At 40.3% G+C, this 27015-nt stretch overlaps 4 protein-coding genes across 5 annotated transcripts; all 4 read right to left on the minus strand.

Annotated features, from left to right (window-relative positions):
* Positions 1–2656: 2656 nt before the first annotated feature.
* LOC112190690 (triacylglycerol lipase 2) lies at positions 2657–4658 on the minus strand. Its single transcript, XM_024330157.2, has 9 exons — positions 4525–4658; positions 4314–4424; positions 4079–4219; positions 3876–3986; positions 3628–3771; positions 3506–3546; positions 3336–3415; positions 3159–3254; positions 2657–3062 (listed from the first exon to the last, which is right to left on the minus strand). Exons 1-9 carry the CDS (start codon positions 4609–4611, stop codon positions 2743–2745), a joined length of 1131 nt encoding a protein of 376 aa, XP_024185925.2. The 5' UTR covers positions 4612–4658; the 3' UTR covers positions 2657–2742.
* Positions 4659–5723: 1065 nt separating this feature from the next.
* Positions 5724–7760, minus strand: LOC112188764 (triacylglycerol lipase 2). 2 transcript variants are annotated; one of them, XM_024327967.2, is made up of 9 exons: positions 7584–7760; positions 7315–7425; positions 7078–7218; positions 6890–7000; positions 6648–6791; positions 6524–6564; positions 6365–6444; positions 6186–6281; positions 5724–6100 (listed from the first exon to the last, which is right to left on the minus strand). In XM_024327967.2, exons 1-9 carry the CDS (start codon positions 7614–7616, stop codon positions 5781–5783), a joined length of 1077 nt encoding a protein of 358 aa, XP_024183735.1. In that variant the 5' UTR covers positions 7617–7760; the 3' UTR covers positions 5724–5780. The 2 variants fall into 2 exon arrangements, with proteins under 2 accessions (XP_024183735.1, XP_024183734.1); XM_024327966.2 differs by having other exon boundaries at positions 7522–7726.
* Positions 7761–12321: 4561 nt separating this feature from the next.
* On the minus strand, positions 12322–13930 carry LOC112188765. Its single transcript, XM_024327969.2, has 2 exons — positions 13801–13930; positions 12322–13534 (listed from the first exon to the last, which is right to left on the minus strand). The coding sequence occupies exon 2, from the start codon at positions 13531–13533 to the stop codon at positions 12376–12378; it is 1158 nt and encodes a 385-aa protein (XP_024183737.1). The 5' UTR covers position 13534; positions 13801–13930; the 3' UTR covers positions 12322–12375.
* Positions 13931–22324: 8394 nt separating this feature from the next.
* LOC112188766 lies at positions 22325–25105 on the minus strand. The gene is made up of 5 exons (XM_024327970.2): positions 24674–25105; positions 24507–24579; positions 23838–23902; positions 23381–23490; positions 22325–22770 (listed from the first exon to the last, which is right to left on the minus strand). The coding sequence occupies exons 1-5, from the start codon at positions 24794–24796 to the stop codon at positions 22494–22496; spliced, it is 648 nt and encodes a 215-aa protein (XP_024183738.1). The 5' UTR covers positions 24797–25105; the 3' UTR covers positions 22325–22493.
* Between the last annotated feature and the right edge of the window lie 1910 nt (positions 25106–27015).

Raw genomic sequence — 27015 nt, forward strand, 5'->3', positions numbered from 1 at the left:
GAGAAGTTGTATCAAGCCCAGAGTAACGTTTGGTTGCTGACAAGGGTTGGTGGCTATCAGAGACTCTGGTGCGGCTCTCTGATGGCTTTCGACCGGGGTTTCTTATCATGGATTTGGCGGCTACAGGTGGTAATGGTGATGGCAGCGGCAATCTCAAAATGGTGAAGAACAATGGGGTCGGGTTCAGAGGTAGACAGACTGGTGTTAGGGTGATTGCCGACAACTGTATTGTACTGCTTCGAACTGTGTTCATTGGAAAGGCTAATGACTGGGAAGGGCTATTTCGGTCGGATCTATGGCCGTGCTATATGGTTGTGACGTATGGTGGAGGAGATGGGGATTTGGATTTTGGTGGATGCAAATAGGTGAACAAGGATGGTAGCGGTGTTTCTACAGGCGTTGGGTGAGGTGGTCTGCGATGTCAATGTCCTCTGGCAGCGGCGCAGGTTGCCGGTGGTGATGGTCTGAAATTCCATGGAGAAAGCTATGGGGTGCCCTTAGCATTTCCTGATTGGGTGCCATTAGGCCTTCCATACCTTGGGCTAGTTGGACCAGGCTTGCTTTGGATGGTGATGTGGATGTCGTGGGCTCAGCCAGAATTGGAAAGGGAGTCTGCTACTCCTCTTCCGAAAACTATTTAATTTTGTTAGGTCGCAAATATCATAATCTCTGAGGGTTTTTTTATCTTGCTTCGGAGATTACTGATTTTTGTTTGGAAGAAAAGTGCGTGAACTGTCTAAAATGTGTGTGTACTGGGGGTATAGTGAGTCTTGTTCTTGTTTTAGAATAGGAGTCTCATAGTACTCTGAGAAACTATTCTTTCTGTCGACTCTTTAGGGGTGTTTCATTTTTGTATTGCTTGCTGAATCTATATAATGGGCTAACCTCATTTGATCAAAAAAAAAAAAAACTACTTAAGATAAATATATATTAAATTTTGAAATTAAGACTAATTAAGGATTTTTTTAAAAAAATTGAGAAATGGGCATAGGCTAGCTACGCGCCTACGCCAATGGTTATCGTGCTTGTGGGTAATATAACATAAATACAATTTGAAATTGCCAATAAGGTACTTGCCAAATAGGGTTTCTGATAAGGTGTACCAAGTCTTATTCGTATCATTATATGTTTATCTATATCTATACTATTATTATTAAGAGAAAAAAACTTGCTTTCTAAAACTGAAAAATTTGACGAATATAACCCTCTAATATTAAAAAACTTTAGAAACTGAAATAACTAACAGGGACAATAATGTCAATTTAAAAAAATATTAAAAAATAAATATCTTCAAATAAAATAAATAATAGTTATTGTTGTAGAAAACTGTTTTGATTAAGAAACTACCCACTTCCTTACCCAAAAAAAAAAAAAAAAACACCTACACACATAAAATGTGGGCACATGCTAGTTGTTAAATAATAGTTAACAAATTAAGGCTTAGTTTGGTATTGCTGTGAAAAAACTCAGTTGTAAAAAAACACAATTGTAAAAATAATTAGTTGTAAAATAAATTGGCTAAATGTTTGGTAAAATATATTTATAAAGGTGTGATGATTAAAAAAAACCATATCAATGTGTTTGGTAAACTAAATGAAATGTACTATGATTATATCTAAAGACTAAAATGTACATGATTCTGGAAAATTCTATTGATTCACTTTCACATTGCAAAATATTTTCTTAATCCTCACTTGGCAAGAAATTAGAAAATACAGACAAATATCGACAATTATATATACACATACATATAATCTGCAGCTGCATCTGCAAATTGTATTTACCGTAGATTTGCAGCTGGTTTATCATATTTCTTACTGTATTCATTATCATTTTACATATATTGAGAACAAGTGTCCTAGGAGATCGACACCACACACTTGCAGAACAACCAAATTTCTACAAATATTCCTACCTATCATTGACGCAGGGATAGCTCTTCCCTGAAAAATATATAAGATCTCTTGGTAGAGATGAAATCCAATCGGTCACTCCTCCTTACAATATATCTCAAGGGTGAGATGAAACCCAATATATCGACTAGGATCAGGGAGGAAATTACAATTATAAATACAATTGATGAACCCTAGAAATAAAAGTCAGTTTTGAGATAGATATATAGGTAGACGAAGCGATCAGGATGTGGACACGCCAATTGTGAAATTTACTAGGGTAATTTAAGAATTCACAATAATTAATTAAATCACTATGCGTTCTCTAAACGTGGATATAAAAAAGCAACCCACTCCCTGCTTTTTATTTTTCCTGGTTTTTAGCCGCGATTTCTCAAACCACTTATCAAAATTTAACCAAACAGAGTTAAAGAACAAAATGGTGAAAAAAAGCAGAAATTGCCTAGAAAACTCAATACCAAACGGGCCCTAAGAGTTTGTCTAATCGTGTCAAATGACTCAAGGACCGTCTCAACACTAATTCAACTCATTTTTGTTACTCGTCACCTTAACTACTCTCAAACGATAGTAAGAACATCTTGGTTTCGAATCTAATAAAAGCCTTTTCCAAGGTGCCACAAGCTTGCCGTACGACTAGGTAGGTAATATGCTCTCATTGGGGCTCTGTATTGGTTTCCCAGAATCATTCACTATAATGAGTGTCAGTGTGTACAAACTTTCAACTATAGATTCTACTCTTACATTTTACTGTTTTAGTATGACTTTTGTTGGTAAAATTAGAAGAAAGAAAGTATTGATATTACTTTGTACAAATGAGGTTTTCAGTTTTTCACTGAAGTTTGAAGAAAGCCATGAGAGGATCATACACATCTTGTTTAGCATTTTCACCCATGACAAAATCTGCATGAGCATAATCATCTATGTACTGAATCACAAGCTTATCTCCATCATGATCTTTGAGGCTGTTGAGCAATAGCTTCACATCTTGGACATCAGAAAGCGCATCTGCCCCTCCATAACCGAGGAAGAGAGGAATGTCATGCGGTATGCTCGCCATTTTGTACTCTGGAGGGGTGTCCTGACCGTAGTGTTGTTGGTTCTCCTCCTTGTCATTGTAGTCGAACATCGCAACTTTTCCATCTCTTATCACTGCACATTAACCACAGGACTCAATTTTGAGCAGAAGTCTTTCCAAGTTTCCAGTAGTGATGGTTTAACTGTGAATTGGATATTAGGAACACTTACTCTGAGCGAGGTGGATCATGTTTTTTATTGAAGTTGCCTGAGGCTCATGGTCTAGAAAAATGTCGGTAATGGATGAATTTAAGCAGCAATTCTGGCCTACAAGTTACCGAAACTTCCAAGTCAACAGACGATGTCTAGGTGTTAGTATTAGTAATTATGTATGAACATGTGTATTACCTGTGAAAGAGGTCATCAAGTTTGTGCAGTCAACGCCTGGTTTGGAGCAGATTTCCTTAAGAACTTGGACTATCATTGGTCTGAAAGTTTATGATTTAGTCAAATTACCAGAATTACTATGTGTCAATTGTTTCACATATAAGCAGCAAGTGTACAAGCACTGTTCTTACCCTTTTGGATCAAATTCTCTAAAACCTGATTTGTATAAATCCTGTTATAAGAAGATAATAAATCGTCAAAGACTATTGTTTCTACCGGATATGCTAATATAGATGGAAGGAATTACTCTAACCTCAGCAATGAAGTTTTCAGCAGCAGTTTTTGCAAGGGGTGAGGTTATCTGACCAACATGAGCAATTGGGCTAAGTAAGACAGCTGATCTCAACATGTTAACTAGCTGGTCTTCTGAAAAAGCACCAAGAGCAATCAAAGTTCCCTACAAAATAGTCCACATTCCGTTTCATGAAATTTGTATGGTATCTTCAAATAAATCCAGAAACATGCATACAAAAGTTGCAAAAAGACAGTTGTGAAATTCACCAGTGAATGTCCAACATAGTGAAGCTTCTGTCCTGCTTGATCATGCACATACTGGTATGCGGCTGGGAGGTCATAAGCGACCAATTCATCCCATGACCACTCCCAATAAGCCTGAAAAGAAGAGAAAAAGTTATTCAACAACAAAATGGTGACAGCAAGAGCAGAGTTTGATAAAGATAATGATATGTAGTATTAGTAATTACCGGATCATCGGGGGTGAGTGATGTATGTCCAAGGCTATATTTGGTTCCACGGGTATTGGCAATCCACACCTCATACCCATTATCTGCCAAGATGAATGCCAAAGATTCGTCTGGAGGTAGTAGCAGCCATGTTATCCCATCCTGCCCACACACGCCATATAAACTGTTACATCTCAGTTCATACAAATGTACTACACTTAATGAAAATTTAACTTCCTGCAGTAGAATTACTCACCATAAGGAGTCCATGTTGTAGAAGAACCGGTACCTTATTCCCGGAGGTCTCCCCGGACTTACCAGCTGGAATTCTCTGCATACTGAGTATGTAGCCATCTTGTGTTGTTACCTATCAACCAAATGGCAAATGCAACCACTTAAGTTCAGTCCGCGTTTGCTAAACAAAAATCACAGCTCTTGACAAATTGAACTGAAGGGAAGGCACATACTGTATGTTCTTCACAAGGGTAGCCTTGTGATAGCACCATTGATGCACAGATACCATCACTACCAGATGGAGCCACTGCTGAAACCATGCTGTCTTCGAAAGAGAATAGCTTTGTTCTAGTACCAACTGCCAATCCCCAGAATAGAACAACTGCAGTAATAGAGGTAAGAATGTTTGCCATTTTCATTTGTTATAATAATGAAGGTTCTGCCATCTTTTATAGGTAGAGAAAAGCAGATAAAAACAAGAAAAGGGTATTGACATGAGGAGCTCTGTACTGGAATATCGTATACAACCTCCTTCAACAGATTGCTTGGTGGATTAAACTGTCTAGTTTAAACTAAGACATCTAATTGGGCCTACCTTTTCCTAATTAAAAATCATTAGAAAGTTACATCAACCTTGGATTTCGCCTCAGCCACGATTCCATATTTTAACAAGTATATCATGGATTGTTTCAAACAAGCTAGTGATCCAGGGAGGCAAGCCAAAAACATGTTCATTCCAGAGAACTATGCTTTGTCTGTACTTCGCTAGTATGTTTCTTTTGTCTCATTACTAACAGATACATACCGCCAATGCAAGCAGAGAAAGCTAAGGCCATCACCCCGGTTTGGCAAAGAAGAGTTACTAGATTTATGAAGATATTATTAGCTCATGAAAAAGAAAATCAAAAGTCCTCGCTTGGCACTAATAAGACCTTTTGTTCTACGTCTTTTGCAGGCCGATCAGGGTCGCATTCATGTTAATAAGCAATGACAGAGTTCAAGAGAACCGGTTAACTTTATGTGTTCGAGTCCAGAATCATTATGCTCTTAAGACCAAATATGTGAATTTTGAGAAAAGCGAAAGTAGAGCCTATGTGTCACTTAAGGTAGCCTATTTGGTTCTTTTTTATTTCATATCATGGTGAAATTAATGTTCTTACATTTTCATGTTATTTTATGATTAGGATTATGACTTTAATTATAATTAGAAATATAATTTGGATTATAATTTGACTCTAATTTTGATTGTAATTAGCTTTAATTACCATGTATATTTAGGGAAATCCTGTGCGAGACTATCAAAAGTTGTCGTCCTTGCAAGAGTCTAGCTCTCACATCTTCACTAACTTGCAATTAACAAATGAACCTTAAATTGTGGTAGAAATCATATCTCAAAACTTTAATTGTCTCTATTATTACATTTTGGTATAAATTTTGTTGGTAAAAAGATAAGAAAAGAAAAGAAGTATTGGCATTACTAGTAATGCTGTCACTGAAGTTTAAAGAATGCCATGAGAGGATCATATACATCTCGCTTAGCAGTTTCACCCATGACAAAATCAGCATGAGCATAATCATCTCTGTACTGAACCACAAGCTTATCTCCATCATGATCTTTGAGGCTGTTGAGCAATAGCTTTACATCTTGGACATCAGAAAGCGCATCTGCCCCTCCGTAACTGAGGAAGAGAGGAAGGTCATGCGGAATGCTTGCCATTTTGTACTCTGGAGGAGTGTCCTGCCTGTAATGTTTTTGGTTCTTATCCTTGTCAATGTAGTCAAACATCGCAACTTTTCCGTCTCTTATCACTGCCCAGAAACTGTAGGATTCAATATGGAGAACAGTGTTTCTCAGTGGTGATTTCATTGTGAACGGGAAATTAGAAAGACTTACTCTGAGAGATATGGATCATGTTTTTAGTTGCAGATGCCTGAGGCTCATGAGCTAGAAAGACTTGTACAATAGATGGATTTAAGCAGCAATTCTGGCCTACAAGTTAACATAAATTCCAAGTCAACAGACGATGTTTTAAGTGCTAGTATTAGTAGGAATCTAGAAATGTAGGGACATACCGGTGAAAGACGTCAAGAGGTTTGTGCAGTCAACGCCTGATTTCGCACATGATGCATTAAGAACTTTGATTATTGCCTCTCTATTAACAAAGAACATAGTTACTATCTGTGAATTGTTTTCAAGAATTTAATGAACAAGTGAACAAGCATTGTTCTTACAATCGTGGATTAAATTCTCTATAACCTGCCTTGTATAAAGCCTGTTATAAGAAGACAATAGATTGTCAAAGACTATGGTTCTGTCGGACAAACTAAAAGAGATAGAAAAAGGAATTGCACTCACCTCAGCAATAAAGTTTTCAGCAGCAGCTCTTGCAAGGGGTGAGGTCATCTGACCAACATGAGCAATTGGGCTAAGTAAGACAGCTGATCTCAACATGTTCACTAGCTGGTCTTTTGAAAAAGCACCAAGAGCAATCAAAGTTCCCTATAAAATAATTCCTCACTCCCCATCACTTAAGATGCCTACATTATATCTTCAAATAAATCACAGGAGTAGCAAAACTGCATAATTGTAAAATTCACCAGTGAATGTCCAACATAATGAATCTTCTGTCCTGCTTGGTTATGCACATATTGGTATGTGGCCGGGAGGTCATAAACCACCAATTCATCCCATGACCATTCCCAATAAGCCTGGAAAAGAGCAAAAATTATTAAACAAAATGGTGACAACAAGAGCAGATTTGATCAGGAGAATGACATGTATTTACCGGATCATCGGGTGTGAGTGATGTATGGCCGAGGCTATATTGGGTTCCACGGGTATTGGCAATCCACACCTCATACCCATTATCCGCCAAGAGGAATGCCAAAGCTTGGTCTGGAGGTAGGAGCAGCCATGTTATCCCATCCTGCCCACAACACACCATATAAACTGTTACATCTCAGTTCATACTAATTTTACTGAACTTACAGAAAACTCAACTTCCTGCAACAGAAGTACTCACCATGAGGAGTCCATGTTGTAGAAGAACCGGTATCTTGTTTCCTGATGTCTCCCCAGACTTCCCCCCTGGAATTCTCTGCATACTGAGTATATAGCCATCTTCTGTCGTCACCTGTAAACCAAATGCAACTAATTAATATCCCTCAACGTCTACTAAAAGTGATTCGCAACTCATTGATAAATTGAACAGAAAGAAAGCAGCACAGACTGTGTGTTCTTCACAAGGATAGCCTTGTGCTTCCACCATTGATGCACAAATGCCATCACTACCAGATGGAGCCAACGCCGAAACAGCAATCCCATCTTCTTCAGAGAACAGCTTTGTTCGAGTTGCAACTGCCAACCCCCAGAACAGAACAACTACAATGATAGGGGTACCAATGTTCGCCATCTTCATTTGTTATAATAATAAAGGTTCTGCCATTTTTTATAGGTACGGAAAAAACAGATAAATGTTTGAGGACAAGTATGAAATGATAAACAGAGAGAGAGAGTAATGTTTCTGTGAGAATAGAGATTCAAGTGTGTTTATTCATCTCACACAAAGAGGTATTTATAGGAAAATATTACAAGTGTGAAAGCTCAAAGAGTAACTCAATTTGATAACCTCTACATTCACAGCTGCAGCCTTCTATGGTGGCTGTGATGATGATAAAATGCCATGCTTGTTGCCCTTTGGCATAAAGCTTGTCACACAAGTCACAATACCTACATTATACACTCAAGTACCTATTTGTATACATGATATAGACATTTATACTATGACTCATGTTTTGTACATGTGAATCATATATACTACAACACTCCCCCTTGGATATTTCATGTCAAATAGTATTGTTTAGGTCGTGCGCTTCGAAATTGCCTCGTTAAAAACCTTGCCAAGTAATAAAACCCTGTGGGAAAAAACAACCTTGGTCGAAGGAGAAAAAGAGCACAACGCGCGTTTGAGTGTGGAGTATGTAACTGGATACTCCCCCTGATTTAGACTCCCCCTGAAGATCGTGGGAGTTCGGATAGCCTTCTCAATCCGATACTCTTCACATGTTTCTCGAAAGGGGATTTTGGTAACGACTTAGTAAATAAGTCCGCTACATTTTCCTCTGATCGGATTTGATTTACTTCAATTTTTAGAAGTGTTTGTTGTTGCTGATTGTAGAAGAATTTTGGCGATATATGCTTGGTATTGTCCCCCTTGATGAAACCTAATTTCATTTGCTCAATACAAGCTGCATTATCTTCGTAAATGCATGTAGGTTCTTCTGTGGTGGACTTCAAACCACAGGTTCCTCGAATGTGTCTGTTTACAGACCTTAGCCATATGCATTCACGCACAGCTTCATGTAGAGCAATTATCTCTGCATGATTTGAGGAAGTAGCAACAAGGGTCTGTTTCGTGGATCTCCAAGATATCGCGGTGCTTCCCATGGTAAAGACATAACCTGTTTGGGAGCGACCTTTGTGAGGGTCAGAGAGATACCCTGCATCAGCAAAGCCCATCAAAACATCATTATCATTTTGATGGAGGGGAGGAGGAGAACGTCGGCCACCATGGAAAGTGTCGCCGGCGTTCATATTGCGGAAGGTGGCTTTTTGCCATGTGGGATCTAATCCCATACTTCCGTCCTTTCTTTTCTCCCTGTAGGGATAAAACAAGCCCATATCAATCGTACCTTTTAAGTATCGAAAGATTGTCTTTATACCAATCCAATGGCGGCGTGTTGGCGAGGAACTATGTCGAGCCAACAAGTTCACTGCGAATGAGATATCCGGTCTTGTGCATTGAGCTAAGTACAATAATGCACCTATTGCACTTAGATATGGCACTTCAGCCTCTAATAAGCCTTCGTCCTCATCCTTTGGACGAAATGGATCTTTTCTGGGCTCAAGGCTACGGCTGATCATGGGAGTACTCACAGGCTTTGCTTTATCTTCATTAAAGCGCCTTAGTAATTTTTGAGTATATGCTGACTGATGGATCATAATCCCATCACTACGGTGCTCGAGTTCTATTCCGAGACAAAACCGTGTTTTCCCAAGATCTTTCATCTCAAACTCGGATTTCAAATATTTAGCAGTTTCTTTTAACTCATTTAGAGTTCCAATTAGATTCATGTCATCGACATATACTGCTATAATTGCAAATCCGGAACTTGTTCTTTTAATGAACACGCATGGGCATATTTCATTGTTAATATATCCCTTCCTAATCAAGTAGTCACTTAGACGGTTATACCACATCCGTCCGGATTGTTTCAATCCATATAGTGAGCGTCTCAATCTTATTGAAAACGCGCTCCGTGGTTTAGAGCCATTTGATTTGGGTAATTGAAGTCCATCTGGAACCTTCATATATATCTCTGAATCTAGATCCCCATAGAGATATGCTGTAACCACATCCATAAGCTGCATGTCAAGTTTTTCGGAAACTACCAAACTGACAAGGTAGCGGAACGTTATAACGTCCATTACGGGAGAATATGTCTCCTCGTAGTCGATTCCAGGGCGTTGTGAGAAACCTTGTGCCACAAGGCGGGCTTTGTATCTAACAACCTCATTTTTCTCATTACGCTTTCTAACAAAGACCCATTTATGGCCAACAGGTTTTATATTTGGTGGTGTCAGCATTATAGACCCAAATACCTGTCTCTTTGTTAGTGAATCCAATTCAGTCTGGATCGCATCTTTCCATTTAGACCAATCTGCTCTTCGTTGACATTCTTCAACGGAGCGAGGTTCGATATCATCGTATTCTATAATTCCTTTTGCAATATGATATGCAAAAGCATCATTAATAGTCATAGAATTTCTATCCATCACCCCATGTATACTAGTGTAATTCATGGAGATCTCTCTATTCTCTGGAATTGGTTCTTTTATTGGAGCGTCCTCCAATGATGTCTCTTTGACATAACCATAATCCGGAATATTTTCATGAGAGGGATTAATTGTATCGATGATTAATGGATTATTTTGTGCCAAACTCGCTTTCTTTCTTGGGCGAGAATCCATCGAACCAATGGGCCTCCCGCGCTTCCTGGCGGGAGCCATGGGTCTAGCCACTACATCACCCATATAGGGGACGTTGGCGCCATTCTCATGTATTCTTGAGATGGCATCATGTCCTCTAGTGTTAGGGACATCAATCCTTGCAGGCACATTTGCAGCAGGTATATGTGATCTTGTCACTTTAGCGATATCAGAAAACGCATCAGGCATTGATTCTGCTACGTTCTGAAGATCGAGAATCCTCCGCACTTCTATTTCAGATTGTGCTGTTCGGGGATCAAGATGAGACAGAGTGGGGACAAACCACGACAATTCCTGTCTTTTCTGTTGAACATTACTGTTCATGTCTCCCCCTAATGATGGGAAGACTGTCTCATCAAAGTGACAATCCGCAAATCTAGCGGTAAATAGATCGCCTGTCAAGGGTTCTATATAGCGGATAATGGTGGGAGAGTCATATCCAGTATAAAGACCTAATCGTCTTTGAGGACCCATTTTGGTGCGCTGTGGCGGCGCAATTGGCACATAGACTGCACACCCGAATATTCGTAAGTGTGAGACATCGGGCTCATACCCAGTGACCATCTGGGAAGCAGAAAATGGTTGGGTGGCAGTGGGCCTCAGACGAATAAGCACAGCTGCGTGCAATATTGCATAGCCCCAAGCAGAAATAGGGAGATTGGTGCGCATAACCAATGCTCGAGCAACCATTTGAAGTCTTTTAATGGCAGCTTCTGCGAGACCATTTTGGGTGTGTACATGAGGTACAGGGTGTTCTACCTCGATCCCAATGGACATGCAATAATCATCAAAAGTTTTTGATGTAAACTCTCCAGCATTGTCAAGACGAATTGACTTAATAGGATGATCAGGGTGGTGAGCCCTTAATTTAATGATCTGTGCTAGGAGTTTAGCAAATGCAGCATTTCTCGTGGATAATAGCATGATATGTGACCAGCGTGTCGATGCATCAACCAACACCATAAAATATCTAAATGGTCCGCAAGTTGGTTGAATAGGTCCACAAATATCACCTTGTATTCTTTGCAAGAATGGTATATTTTCTTTAGAGTCCTTTGCATAGGATGGTCTTGATCCTACCTTTGCTAAAGAGCAAGCCTTACAAAACGAATGATATGAAGTAGTTATTTCGACCAATCTTTGGTTCGTACTTCTTTTCGTTTTGAAGAATGGATGTCCGTGTGAAGTTTTTAATATACGGAGCATCATATCACGACCTGGGTGACCCAAGCGGTCGTGCCAAAGTCTATATGTGTCAGAATCCCATAAATTTTCATTCATGACATGGTTGGATTCAATTACTCTGATAGTGGTTGCATATAATCCACTAGAGCGACACATAAGTTTCTCTAATACTCGTGTATTTCCGTAGTTATTAGAGGTAATGCAAAGGAACTCTTGTCCATTCTCACAATGTGTTTCCACATGAAGATCATTGGCTCTTATATCTTTAAAACTCAATAGGGTTCTTCCAGCCCTAGGAGCATATAGAGCTTCGATGATATTAATATTCGTGCCATTTGGCAACAAAAATTGAGCTGGTCCTCGACCATGAATCAATTGTGATGATCCTGCCATCGTAGTTATTGAAGATCGACTGGGCTTCATCCATAAAAATAATTGCCTGTGTCGTAATATAGTATGTGTGGTGCCACTATCAAGAAGGCATTCCATTTCTCCGGAAAACATACTGAAAAAGGAGTAAAGTTCGGAATATTAACACATGTCCATGACATTGAATGCGATACTTTATTAATAAGGAAAATAACCAATGATTACATCAAGGTTTCCAAAGTCTATTCCAAAGTACAATAAAACTTTATACAAATTGTAATTGCTCATTCCGTTTGGTAATTCCAATGAAATATGACCAGGGAAGTAGAGAGATGTTGGTGGAGCGAGGCTCGCTTAAATACCATGGTCTCAATTACTTTCCTAGACATCATATTTCATTGGGTACACCACATAAGAAAAAGTCAATACAATTGTTATTGATTAAGGCACATTTGCCCTTGGAAAATAGAAAAGGACTATTCTAATCAAAGTCTGCTGCATCCTCGTGCATTTGTTCAGCTTTGAAGTCCTCTATTGTGAGATTGACATCTTCACTATCTTCATTTTCGGCAAGGTTGGATTCTTGCTCCCTGTTTTGCCTATACTCTTTGTAGCTTGCAGCTAGTTTAGTACTTGCATGGCATTGTTTGAACCAATGCTCGATTGATCCGCATCTATGACACACGTCATTATGGTTGCCTCCTTTCATTGGAGGTGCAGTTTGTCCATGTTGTGGATATTCCCTAGGAGGGTTACTGCTACTACCACGCCTTATGATGCGACCTCCACGGCCCATATTGTTATTATATTCACCTCTCCCACGTGTGGAGTTGCCACCACGTGTGAAGTTGCCACGTGTGGAGTTACCACCACGTGTGAAGTTGCCACCACGAGTGTCCGCTTTAAAGTTGCGGTTTCTCTCTTTATTGGGGTGGTTATATGGGCCCGTACGCCTTTCTTGTCCCTTATTATTAGGGTATTGCTGCTTGCGCCCCTTTTTGGGTGCATTATAATTTGCCTCACGGACGCTCTTGGTTCCTATGGGCCTAGAATTATAATTCTTTACAAGGATGTTGTCGTACTTTTCAGATACCGACAAAATATTAATAAGCTCATTAAACCTTGTAATTCGTCCAGCATTGACTTCTGTGCGAAATTGCTTTGATATCACAATTGCTGAGACGGGAATGGTGGAGAGAGTCTTCTCAAGTAGCTCATCTTCTGTGAGAGGCTTTCCACAGAACTTCAACATAGCTTTGAGTCGAAGAGCTTCCGAATTATATTCTGCAACAGACTTAAAGTCGGAGAAGCGTATATTATTCCACTGAACCTTCAAGTCAGGGAGGAGGGTATCTTGGATATTACCAAAACGCTCTTCTAGCGCTACCCATAAGTCTCGAGCATCTCTCATTGACATATACTCTAGTCTGAGAGCTTTATCCATATGGCGCCGCATCAAGATAATAGCTTGTGCATGCTTTGTAGGTGTTCTTTGGAACACAAGGCCTGGATTAGGAGCTTGAATTATGGGCAATATCCCTCTTGAAGTGAGGTGGTTCTCAACGTCGGTTACCCAACTATAGTATTCCGAACCCGTTGAGTCAAGCATTTGAAAGTCGAGTCTAGGTGCATTCGACATCCTGAAGATAAGAGAAGATATATTAGTTTCGGAGTTCAAAACTTCCACGAAATCTAAAATCAATAATCTTTAGACCAAAACAATGATGTTTTGCGGACACTCTTAGTCCGAATATTATGAACACTCTTAGTTCATAATTACGAACGCTCTTAGTTCGTTTAGCGTGAATTTCTTGGAATTCCGCTTTTGATTGTAAGTTCCCGAGAAAAATAAAGAGAAGAAGAATAGAGTAAAAACTCAAAAACGGGAACTTTTAGTAAATATTACCTTGGAATAATATTGCCGGAAAAAGTTGTCCAAAAATTGCCGGAAAAGTCGCCGGAAAGTTGTCCGAAAGTCGCCGGAAAAGTTGTCGGAAAGTTGCCGGAAAAGTCGCCGGAAAGTTGTCGGAAAGTTGCCGGAAAAGTCGCCGGAAAGTTGTCCGAAAGTCGCCGGAAAAGTTGTTGACAGATGTGTCGACAGCTGCTCGGCAGGAGCTCGGCAGCTGCTGCGCAGCTGCTCGGCAGATGGCCTGCAGGTGGCTCGGCAGCTGCTGCGCAGGGCTTCGGCAGGTGCTCGGCAGCTGCTGCGCAGGGCTTCGGCAGGTGCTTTCGGCAGGTATCGGCAGGGGCTTTCGGCAGCACTCGGCAGCACTCGGCAGGAGCTTTCGGCAGGTCTCGGCAGCACTTCGACAGCGGTTCAGCAGCGGTTCGATTTTTCCGGTGGCCGGTTCAGGCTGTTTCCGGCCGGTTCTGGGCGTTCTGAAACCGGTTCTGAGCTTCTTGAATCAAGGGCTTTGATATGAGCTAGGGTTTGGAGGTTTTTTGCAAGTTTGAAAAAATGACTTCGATCGGATTATGAACTACCTCTCCTCTTTTCAATTTCGATTCTAATTCTAGAGCAATTTCGTGCTGATAACGTGTTTGAGGACAAGTATGAAATGATAAACAGAGAGAGAGAGTAATGTTTCTGTGAGAATAGAGATTCAAGTGTGTTTATTCATCTCACACAAAGAGGTATTTATAGGAAAATATTACAAGTGTGAAAGCTCAAAGAGTAACTCAATTTGATAACCTCTACATTCACAGCTGCAGCCTTCTATGGTGGCTGTGATGATGATAAAATGCCATGCTTGTTGCCCTTTGGCATAAAGCTTGTCACACAAGTCACAATACCTACATTATACACTCAAGTACCTATTTGTATACATGATATAGACATTTATACTATGACTCATGTTTTGTACATGTGAATCATATATACTACAACAATAAAAACAAAAATGGACCTTCACATGAGGAGCTCACAGAGTCATTCAACTTTTGTCAACAGATTGCTTAGTGGTTTTGAACTGTATTGTTAAAAGTTAAAACAAAGGGTGTTTAAGTATAATGTATTTGAGAGAAGTTGATGAGAGAAGTGTATTGCATTATAGAGAATAGGAGCCCTATATATAGGGATTACAAAGTGCATAATCTAATGTTACAAGGAATACCAATCCGTGTAGGATTGGGAAATCTAGAACCTTCTCTCCTATTCCTATTCCTAGTTTGATAAGGCACACTAAACTTGATTTTCCTTCAACACTCCCCCTTGTGCCGCTCAAACTTGGTGGTGACGCTTCATCCGTTGCCTCGTTAAAAACCTTGCCAGGTAACAAAAACCCTGTGGGACAAAAATAATCCTGGTCGAAGGACAAAAAGAGCACAACACGTCCTTCACTCTTCGAGATCGAACATGTAGACATCATAACTCCCCCTGATGTCGGTATCTCCCCCTGATTGCTACAATCGTGGGAGTTCGGATAACTTTCTCAATCCGATGCTCTTCACATGTTTCTCGAAGGTGGATTTAGGTAACGACTTAGTGAATAAGTCCGCTACATTATCCTCTGATCGGATTTGATTCACTTCAATCTTTAGAAGTGATTGTTGTTGCTGATTATAAAAGAACTTAGGCGATATATGCTTGGTGTTGTCGCCTTTGATGAACCCTAACTTCATTTGTTCAATACAAGCTGCATTATCCTCATAAATGCATGTAGGTTCATCTGTGGTAGACTTCAAACCACAACTTCCTTGAATGTGTCGAATTACAGACCTTAGCCATACACATTCACGTACAGCTTCATGTAGAGCAATAATCTCTGCATGATTTGAGGAAGTAGCAACAAGGGTCTGTTTTGTAGACCTCCAAGATATCGCGGTGCTTCCCATGGTAAAGACATAACCTGTTTGGGAGCGACCTTTGTGAGGGTCAGAGAGGTACCCTGCATCAGCAAAACCCATCAAGACATCATTGTCGTTTTGATGGAGGGAGATAGGAGAACGCCGGCCACCATGAGTGGTGGCGGCGCCGGCGGCGGCAACATGGACGGGGGCGTTTTGCCTTTTGGGGTCCAATCCCAATTTTCCGTCATTCCTTTTCTCTCTGTAGGGATAGAATAAGCCCATATCAATCGTACCTCTTAGGTATCGAAAGATTGTCTTTATACCAATCCAATGGCGGCGTGTTGGCGCAGAGCTATGTCGAGCTAACAAGTTCACTGCGAATGAGATATCCGGTCTTGTGCATTGAGCTAAGTACAATAATGCGCCTATTGCACTCAAATAGGGCACCTCGGCCTCTAATGGTTCTTCGTCCTCATCCCTTGGACGAAACGGATCTTTTCCGGGCTCAAGACTACGGCCGATCATGGGAGTACTCACAGGCTTTGCTTTATCTTCATTAAAGCGCCTTAGAATTTTCTGAGTATATGCAGACTGATGGATCAAAATCCCATCACTACGGTGTTCGAGTTCTAAACCGAGACAAAACCGTGTTTTCCCAAGATCTTTCATCTCAAATTCGGATTTCAAGTAATTAGCAGTTTCCTTTAACTCATCTAGAGTTCCAATTAGGTTCATGTCATCGACATAAACTGCTACGATTGCAAATCCGGAACTTGTTCTTTTAATGAACACGCATGGGCATATTTCATTGTTAATATATCCCTTCCCAATCAAGTAGTCACTTAGACGGTTATACCACATCCGTCCAGATTGTTTTAATCCATATAGTGAGCGTTTTAATCTTATTGAAAACGCGCTCCGTGGTTTAGAGCCACTTGATTTGGGTAATTGAAGTCCATCTGGAACCTTCATATATATCTCTTAATCTAGATCCCCATAGAGATATGCTGTAACCACATCCATAAGCTGCATGTCAAGTTTTTCGGAAACTACCAAACTGACAAGGTAGCGGAACGTTATAACGTCCATTACGGGAGAATATGTCTCCTCGTAGTCGATTCCAGGGCGTTGTGAGAAACCTTGCGCCACAAGGCGGGCTTTATATCTTACCACCTCATTTTTCTCATTACGCTTTCTAACAAAGACCCATTTATGGCCAACAGGCTTTATACTTGGGGGTGTCTGCGTTACAGGCCCAAATACCTGTCTCTTTGTTAGTGAATCTAATTCAACCTGGATCGCATCTTTCCATTTAGGCCAATCTGCTCTTCGTTGACATTCTTCAACAGAGCGAGGTTCGATATCATCATATTCTATAATCCCTTTCGCAATATGATATGCAAATGCATCATCAATCGCCATAGAATTTCTATCCATCATCTCATGTACACTAGTGTAATTTATGGAGATCTCTCTATTCTCTGGAGTTGGTTCTGACATTGGAGCGTCCCCCAATGATGTCTCTTGGACATAACCATAATCCGGAATATTCTCATGAGATGGATTATTTATATCGATGATTAATGGATTATTCTGTGCCAAACTCGCTTTCTTTCTTGGGCGAGAATCCATCGAACCTATAGGCCTCCCGCGCTTCCTGGCAGGAGCCATGGGCCTAGCCACAACGTCACCATCACTGTGAGAGGGGACGTTGGCGCCATGCTCAAATCCTCTTGAGTTAGCGTCATGTCCTCTAGTTTTAGGGACATCAATCCTTGCAGGCACGTTTGCAGCAGGTATGTGTGATCTCGTCACTTTAGCGATATCAGAAAACGCATCAGGCATCGATTCTGCTACGTTCTGAAGATCGAGAATTCTCCGCACTTCAATTTCTGACTGTGCGGTTCGGGGATCAAGATGAGACAGAGTGGGGACAGACCACGACAATTCCGGTCGTTCCTGTTGAACATTGATGTTCTTATCTCCCCCTAACGATGGGAAGACTGTCTCATCGAAGTGACAATCCGCAAATCTTGCGGTAAAGAGATCGCCTGTCAAGGGTTCTATGTAGCGGATGATCGTTGGAGAATCATAACCAACGTAAACGCCTAATCGTCGTTGAGGATCCATTTTGGTGCGCTGTGGAGGCGCAATTGGCACATAAACTGCACACCCAAATATGCGTAAGTGTGAGACATTAGGCTCATACCCAGTCACCATCTGGGACGCAGAAAAGGGTTGAGTGGCAGTGGGCCTCAGACGAATAAGCACAGCTGCATGCAATATTGCATAGCCCCAAGCAGAAATAGGGAGATTGGTGCGCATTACCAATGCCCTAGCGACCATTTGTAGTCGTTTAATGGCGGCTTCTGCGAGACCATTTTGGGTGTGAACATGAGGAACAGGATGTTCAACATCAATCCCAATGGACATGCAATAATCATCAAAAGTCTTTGATGTAAACTCTCCAGCATTGTCTAATCTTATAGACTTAATAGGATGATCAGGGTGGTGAGCCCTTAACTTAATTATTTGTGCTAGGAGTTTAGCAAATGCAGCGTTCCTTGTGGACAATAACATGACATGTGACCAGCGTGTCGATGCATCAACCAATACCATAAAATATCGAAATGGTCCGCATGATGGTTGAATAGGTCCACAAATATCACCTTGGATTCTTTGCAAGAATGGTATATTTTCTTTGGTGTCCTTTGCATAGGATGGTCTCGATCCTAACTTTGCTAAAGAGCAGGCTTTGCAGAACGAATAATGGGCTTTAGAAATAACCAATGAGGATTTTGGTTGAGCCATGAAGTCACTTTTGACTTTAGAAGCAGAAATTGGAGTCAGGGGAGCAGGGGTGGCGTCAAGGCCACCCTGGAGCCGCAGGGGGATGGCGGCGCCGGCTAGTGGTGGCCGGACTTGAAGGGGGAAGGCGCCGTGAGGCGCAGGTGCTCTTCCTTGATCCAAATTTCGATTTTTACTTCCTTTCGTTCTGAAAAAGGGATGTCCGTGTGAAGTCTTTAATATACGGATCATCATGTCACGACCTGGGTGTCCCAAACGGTCGTGCCAAAGCCGATATGTGTCGGAATCCCATAAATCATCTCTCATGACATGGTTGGATTCAATGACTCGAATAGTGGTTGCATACAACCCACTAGAGCGACACATAAGTTTCTCTAAGACTTGTTTATGTCCGTAGTCATTAGAGGTGATGCAAAGGAACTCTTGTCCATTCTCACAATGTGTTTCCACATGAAAACCATTGGCTCTTATATCTTTGAAGCTCAATAGGGTTCTTCCTGCCCTAGGAGCATAAAGAGCTTCGGTGACATTCAAAGTAGTGCCATTAGGCAACATAAATTGAGCTGGTCCTCGACCATGAATCAATTGAGATGGTCCAGCCATCGTAGTCACAGAAGATCGAGTAGGCGCCATCCATAGGAATAGCTGCCTGTTTCGAAGGATGGTATGTGTAGTGGCACTATCCACGAGGCATTCGAGCTCTCCGGGAAACATACTGAAAAATAATAAAGTTCGAATTTAGAATATGTCCAAGACATTTGAATAAAATAAGTCGACACTTTATTAATGATAGCCAATGATTACATCAAAATTTCTTGACTAAAATCTAATCCAATATAAAGTCAAATAGTAGACAAATTGTAGTCACTCAATCCTTTCGGTAATTTCAATTTAGTTGTGACCAGGTAAGGTAAGGCGAGATTTTGGTGGAGCGTTGCTCACTTTTAAAAACCGTTCTCTCAGATCAAACCTTGCCTAGACATCACAAGTACTCTTGAGTACGCCTAGAGGGAAAGAGTTAATACAATAAGTCATTTTATTGATTTAAGGCATAATAGCCATTACATAATTCTTGGAAAAGTAAAGGACTATACTAATCAAAATCTGCAGCATCCTTGTGCAATTCTTTGTCAGATTTGAAGTCCGCTATGGTGAGATTGGCGTGTGCATCATCACCTTCTTCTTCTACATCTTCGGCAAGATAGGTCTCATGTTCTCGAAATTCCCTATATGCCTTGTAATGTGCAGCCAATTGTTTGCTTGCATTGCATTGCTTGAACCAATGTTCAATAGATCCACATCTATGGCATGCATCATTACGATTTCCTCCCTTGAATTGAGATGCATCTTGTGCATGAGGACGAGATTGGCGTCCGTGTTGGACATTGGCGCCACCCCTATGGCCGGCGGCCATGTGTCCCCCTCTCCCACGTTGGCTTTTGTTGCCATGCGTTCCCGCTCCATTGTGGCGGTTTCCTTCCTTTGTAGGGCGGTTATATGGACCAAAACGTCCATTATGTCCCTTATTGTTAGGGTTCCGCTCCTTGCGCCCTCCTTTGGGTGCATTATTATAATTTGCCTCATGAACGCTCTTAGTTCCGATAGGCCTTGAATTATAATTCTTCACGAGGATATTATCATGCTTTTCAGCTACAGACATAATAGTAATGAGCTGATGAAATCTCGTGATCCGTCTAGTATCGAACTCCGTTCGATATTGCTTTGAGAGCAAAATTGCTGAGACGGGGAAGGTGGAGAGAGTTTTCTCAATTAGTTCTTGCTCTGTGACGGGTTGTCCACAGAACCCCAACATGGTTTTGAGGCGTAGAACTTCTGAATTATATTCAGCTACAGACTTGAAGTCGGCGAATCGTAGATTGCCCCATTGAACTTTCAAGTCAGGGAGGAGGGTATCCTTGATATTACCAAATCGCTCTTCTAGCGCAACCCATAATTCTCTAGCATCCTTGATTGCCATGTACTCCAATCGGAGTGATTTATCCATGTGGCGCCTCATCAAGATGAGGGCGGTGGCATTGTTCGTAGCCGTACGCTCAAATATGAGAGTAGGATTAGGAGCTTGAATTAAGGGCAGGATCCCTTTTGAAGTGAGATGGTGCTCAACATCCGTGGCCCAACTATGATATTCCGAGCCAGTTGAGGTAAGTGCAGGAAAGTCAAGTTTCGACATCCTGAAATAAGAAGAAGAAATATATTAGTTTCGGAGTTAAAACTTCCACGACAACTAAATATTAAGATTTCCGAGCTATGCTACCAAGAAATCGATTTCCAAGAAAATTGGATTAGACCGAAACAATGATGTTTATAAGGTCATAAATCGATGCTTGCGGACGCTCTTAGTCCGAAGTCTTACGAACGCTCTTAGTTCGTTAATTGCGTGAATCCCCACGATTCCGCTTTTCAATGATCGAACCCACGTTATAAGAAAGGTGGGATGAAGAAGAAGGGAGGTTATTAAATCCCCGAGAAAAAGAAGAAATATTCAAAATTTAGGAACTTCAAAACTTACTCTTTTGAATACTTACTTTTGGTTTTGGATCACGCGCGTGTCGATGCAGGCGTGATGGAGCGAAGCAATCCGAGTAGAAGCGTGCAGCGAATGCGGGGCAGCAGCAGTGGTGTAGGGCTGCAGGTGCACGGGTGCGTAGGCGGGGCAGCAGCGTGCGCAGGTGTGCGCAGGGAAGCAGGGACGCTGCAGGGGCAGCGTGGGGTGGACGCACGGGCGCGGGGCTGCAAGGCAGCGAGTTGAGCGCGGGGGCGCGCTGGCAGGTATGCAGGCCGAAAGGGCTGCAGGAGCAGCGGGCTAGCAAGGGGCTAGGTGCAGGGATGCTTCGGTGGCAGCAGTGTGCGCAGGGGCGCACGCGGGGCAGGCTGCAGCGATGCTAGCACGGGCTAGGGGCTGCGGCAGTTTTGGCGATATGAAATTCTTTTCGGGTTTTTGGCTTTTGTGGTTTAGGGCTCGTGCTGATAACGTGTTTAAGTATAATGTATTTGAGAGAAGTTGATGAGAGAAGTGTATTGCATTATAGAGAATAGGAGCCCTATATATAGGGATTACAAAGTGCATAATCTAATGTTACAAGGAATACCAATCCGTGTAGGATTGGGAAATCTAGAACCTTCTCTCCTATTCCTATTCCTAGTTTGATAAGGCACACTAAACTTGATTTTCCTTCAACAAAGGGGACCTTTTTTGTAATTTAAAACAATCAGAAAACTTCAACAACCTTGGATTTCGCCGCTACCTCGATTCCATATCAAACAAGAATTTCCTTGATTATTTCAAATTTCAGACAAGCAAGTGATCCAAGTATGCAAACCCAAAAATATGTTCATTCCAGAGAATTATACTTGGTACTTCGTTGGTAATGTTACTTTTGTCTCACTAGCCATGAAGACGTACTGCCCATGCATGCAGGCTTAGAAACCAAGACTGTCACCCTCATTTGGTAAAGAAAGTTGCTACATTCATGCAGATATCATAAGCAGATGAAAAAGACGGTCAAAACTCATATAATCCGGTCCTCTATCCTTTGATTGAGAGAACTCTGCTTTCTAATCACAACTCCTAGAAAATTCTACTATGTTCTTCAACGTCCATGTTGAATACAATGAGACCGGTTATATTAGCAATCAACCAAAGACCAACTTTGCAAAAGCTCCGGGCTGTCCATGATCATACAAGATGGGTATGGCTCAACATGGTAGAACAAAATCTTAGCAAAAACCAAGGGTACATTATACCTTTACAACTTTATCAGGCTGCTCTCAAATGCCAATGTCCGTGGGTTGGTGTATTTCCCAAGTGCATATCTAGGAAGAAAATTAGATTTATTCAGAATAAATAGACAACGTTCAGTTCAATTCCTATTGATCGATGACTCTTATAACTTATATTCCCACTATGACAAATACCATTTTACAGGATACAAAAACCGACCTCAAACAAATAGGAAACTATCTCAGTAAACCAAGAACCTGTCATGACATCTGTTTGCTAACAAGATTAACAGGATTCTCCAAATTATGTGCAGTTTGAGTGTCCTTGATCTTTTCACACGTTTTGACTGCATTTTCTGGTGTTTTGTGTTTGAGTAATGGTCTTTTAAGAAATTGGAATTGCCATCCTTTAGGTTGTTGTATCCGCTGCCTAAGCAATTGCCACCTTTTAGGCTTAACATGCCCTAGCAACTTCATCTGCTCCTTTCTGAACTGCTTATTTGCAAACCACCTTCCACCTCGCCAACCCAAAGCATAGCTGCAGTTCAGTTAAAGAAGTTGAAACATAAGAATATCAAAGACAGTCAAAAAGCTAAGCCTCAGTTGCTAGAAACCAAAAGTGCAGCAACAAAGAAGAATGAATATACAATCAGGAGGATAGACAAACTACCTATCAGTGATACTGTAATAGACTAAGAGGTAATGGCACGACTGACTCGAGCAAATTACTGTTTATATAATTTGTTCCAACTTTTAAGCATCTCTATGCCTTTTCTGTTTTCGATTTTTAGAAAATAATTCTTCTCCAAGTTTTTACTCTGATCCCCATTAGAGACTACCACTAGCATAGAACAGGAATTCAAATTTTATCTGATCTATCACAAGAACAAAATGATATCACTTAATTTAACTTCCAAGGGCACCTCAACTCTTATCAATTAAACCTCTGAGGAAAGCTATCCCATCATTGTTTAGTGACCACTTCATGTGAGACTCCCACAACTCCATAACCTCTGGGTGGACTTGATAGAGCTCTTCAAATTATTGTCTAACATTATTACTAGAGTGAGTACTAGAACGGTAGTGTAAATCATAAGAACTCTGAATAATTCAAATATGTAGCTTCATAATATGATTTAAGAACAAACCCGATGATCAAAGTGGTTCCAGCAGTGGCTATGCATGAAGAAAGACTGATACTTCCAGAACCAATAACTTCTCTTATTTCTGATTCTTTAATATGATGATTTTCTTTTATCTGCCAGAGATACAAGAAAAGGTGAGCTGTAGAGAAAATATACTCTAACCAGCATTAGTGAACCAAACAATCAAGTAAATGTAGATTCTGGTTGCACGGATAAACTAAATCTATACTGCTTGCTTCTATGATGCATCATCAAAATGATAATATCAGAAATGGATGAAAACAAAAGAACAAGGCATATATAAGTAGAGCTAACAGAAATCTTTGTTTATAGCCAAAAGTGTTTCTTTAAAATTGTAACAAAAAAAAAAAGTCTCTTTAGAATTGAACAATATAATCACTGTTACAAGGTATGAAGGATTTGGAAGCCAAATGTCAATAACTTCCAATACTGTGCTTACAGTTTTTTCAATCGACTCAAGCCTCCGATCAACTCTTGTATCATGTAAGTGGCGTACAGTATATCCTGCATCCATCACCGGATGTGTATTAAATAAGACACCCTTTCCAACAGGTCACCGAACAGAAATGATATTAATAAGATTCAAGGAAAATATTTGCAACTCAATGCATCACTGAAAATAAACAACGAATTATTTGTTTCTCGAATATCCCAAAAGGTTCATACATATCGGGGAATGATCAGTAATTCATTACACTACAATTAATCTGCCACTACAAAAATCTAGTACTAGAGTCACCTATAAGTAGAAAAGATCATACATTTGAAGTTTATATTATAACAAACAAAACATAATTTGGACTAAAAACTACTCAGGTTCAGTTCAGCCTCCTCCAAGCAAAATCTCTATCCCTAAAAATCACACACACTTTAACAAACTTGTTTGAATGAGGGCTTCAAACAAATTAAAACCTCACTGTCTGCCAATATTTCAATCCCCAATTGAAGTGGAATGCCACTCTCATTCCCACATAGTTTGCTTAATTAATTTAAATCCATGGTGCAAAGTCACACCCTTTTTATCAATTTGGTGATCACAAAAGAAACATGTATGCAGAAAAAAGCAAACTGGAATTGAGAATCAAAAGGCAACCAAACAAGAACTCACCAATCCATGCTGTGGCAACTGAAGCTATAGAAGTTCCAACTGTGAACACCACCTTATGACTTTCAAACACATCCTGAAAATCATTCACAAACAGAGAACATGAAAACCAATGGATACCCAATTCCTCAAACTCGAAGAAAACCCTGGAAATTCAAAAAAGCAATTACCTTGGTTGAAAAAAAAGTGTCCTGAACAGCAGTCCATGATCTCAGAGCTCTATGCCTCATATTAGTCCTTAATTGGGGCAGAGACTGAGAAAATAGCTTCCCTGAGCCTCTAAGTCGGTTCATGGCGCATTCTAATTGAGATCGTTGAGTTGGGGAAACGATTCAGAGGAACCCAGAACCTAATTTGTAGGAGGGAAAAAGGCTAAGCTCGAAGCTCGAAGCTCGAAGCTCGAAGCTCGAAGCTTATTGACGTCTTTAGTGTTCGAGAAAACACAGACGAGTATTTTGGACTGTTCAACTTGGTTTTGGAGAGGAAGATAAGAATTATGGCCGTAGGATTTTACTTTCTCCTTTTACTCTGCTATTTAGATTGGGATGTATCTAGTGGAGCAGCTTACACCTTACAACTTGGAATCTGGAGAGGGTATACCCCAAAGTTTAGGTCATCTCAAATACCCCAAAGTTTAGTCCAAAAGCCACTTAAGGAAATCTTGTGCCCGATGTTTACCAATCGATCAGCCACAAAAAATAGTTTAGTGTGTATGAATTATGAAACTGATATAGAGAACAAGGTTTTAGATATCGGTCATGATCGACTTGATCCTCCAAGGTATGGAGTAAACATTCATTGATACAATTAATCAAAGTCCTAGACTCACCTTTCACTTGGAAGATCTAAAAACCAAACTTGAGGCATGTATGCATCACAAAGACCTGGAGTTTCTACTACTAAGACATTAGACGTATGTAAGGTTTGGTGCTTGGTTATTGGAATTGATTAAAATTTTGTATTCTTGTTCATTTTTTGGTTTTGCAGAGGATAAAACTGTGGAATCGTCCAAAAAGAAAGAGGTCAGGTAATGTGATTCAATAAGGAGACCCCAAATAAAATATCTCAAGGTCAATTAAAAATCTTTCAATGGAAACCCAACATAGACCATTTACATAAACAATAACGAATTTTTTACATTTCGTAACGTACATGTAAATTTATTTATGAGAATGTCATTTTGTGCATGTCTTCACGTAAATTGTTATTTACATAAATTTCCTTAAAAGATTGTTCCTAAAGTGACTGTCTAAACTCTTACAAAATAAGAATTTCTTAACATGCACATAACATTTTATTTACGAGCATATCATTTTTCATGCATGTCTTCAAGTAAAGTATTATTCAAATAAATTTGCTTAAAAAATTAACGTGACCCTTTAAACTCTTACAAAATAAGAATTTCTTAACATGCACGTAACATTTTATTTACGAGCGCATTATTTTTCATGCATGACTCGTAAAAATGTCCTTTAGGGATTGCTCCTTTGAAAACACCTTGTGATTCTCTTTCTTGTTGGTAAAACGCAAAAGAAAACCCCAAATACATGTAAAATTCAACTTAAAGGGCCAATTTGTATTTCACTTTTGTGAAAATCTCTATGAGCAAAAGAAACTAGGAACCTACTTATGGGAATCATTTTATGCATAAGACATGACAAGACCAATTGCCACGTCTTTCCAACAACTAACACTCACCACAGAGCAACAATAAGAAAAATGGTATCAGAAGACACCTAAACCAAAACGAATCCAAAGAACAAGCAACTTAAGTTGAACTCAAAGTCCAACAAAGAAAAAAAGATGTTCCTAACTCACCTACTAGGATGGTACTCCAGGGTTGGAAGTTGGAACTATGCAATGGAAGCTTGTGCCTTGTAGACTATTGCTTATACAAGAAATTCAAGAATAACAGTATTACACACATAAACATGTGGGTCTCTTTTTCTTTTCCTTTTATTTTTTTCCTCGTTTCTTTATTTCTTTCTGGAGGAGAGTGAAAAGAAAAAGAAAACCCATGTGAGGTGAGGGGGGAACCCTAAACACCATCTTCTGCATTATTCTGCAAAAGTTAGGGGCAAGGGTGCAGTCTGCAAGGTCTTCTTGGGGTTTGGGGGATATATTTGATATATTTTGACACTCAACCTGTCAACCAACCAGTAGTGCAAAAGAATCTGGCATCACATGTGCAATTTAATGGTTCTTATCAAAAACCCTATCAAGATGAAGATGTATCCTCACCAAACAAAGTGCACCCCCCACCTCCTCTCCTCTATACTCTACTTCTTCCATACCCTTTCCTTCCCCTCTTTCCCATTTATTATTATGACCATTCTTCACAAATCACCACCTAATGTCACTTTGTTCTTATCCTACCATCACAATTTTCAATAATATTTTCAATTCAACATGCATAAAATACCCCCTTCAACCACAAATGCCCACAATGCTCTACACCCGTTTCTCATAATTGAATGTTATGCACTTATGCAAATGCCAACAAGGAGGATCA

Source organism: Rosa chinensis, chromosome 2 (assembly GCF_002994745.2).
Source record: "Rosa chinensis cultivar Old Blush chromosome 2, RchiOBHm-V2, whole genome shotgun sequence".
Lineage (NCBI taxonomy): Eukaryota > Viridiplantae > Streptophyta > Magnoliopsida > Rosales > Rosaceae > Rosa > Rosa chinensis.

Bases quoted from the DNA above. Each gene is read 5' to 3' on its own strand.
- LOC112188765 (XM_024327969.2), bottom strand. From the start codon at position 13,533: ATGTCGAATGCACCTAGACTCGACTTTCAAATGCTTGACTCAACGGGT.
- LOC112188764 (XM_024327966.2), bottom strand. From the start codon at position 7,710: ATGAAGATGGCGAACATTGGTACCCCTATCATTGTAGTTGTTCTGTTC. The intron at 6,282-6,364 runs GTATGTCCCTAC...GTTAACTTGTAG, and splicing joins CCTCTTGACGTCTTTCACCG to GCCAGAATTGCTGCTTAAAT. The intron at 6,101-6,185 runs GTAAGTCTTTCT...GTTTCTGGGCAG, and splicing joins CATGATCCATATCTCTCAGA to TGATAAGAGACGGAAAAGTT.
- LOC112188766 (XM_024327970.2), bottom strand. From the start codon at position 24,796: ATGAACCGACTTAGAGGCTCAGGGAAGCTATTTTCTCAGTCTCTGCCC. The intron at 24,580-24,673 runs GTAATTGCTTTT...AATGATTTTCAG, and splicing joins ACACTTTTTTTTCAACCAAG to GATGTGTTTGAAAGTCATAA. The intron at 23,903-24,506 runs GTGAGTTCTTGT...TGATGGATGCAG, and splicing joins AGTTGCCACAGCATGGATTG to GATATACTGTACGCCACTTA.
- LOC112190690 (XM_024330157.2), bottom strand. From the start codon at position 4,611: ATGGTTTCAGCAGTGGCTCCATCTGGTAGTGATGGTATCTGTGCATCA. The intron at 4,425-4,524 runs GTATGTGCCTTC...TTTGGTTGATAG, and splicing joins ACCCTTGTGAAGAACATACA to GTAACAACACAAGATGGCTA. The intron at 3,772-3,875 runs GTGAATTTCACA...ACTATTTTGTAG, and splicing joins ACTATGTTGGACATTCACTG to GGAACTTTGATTGCTCTTGG.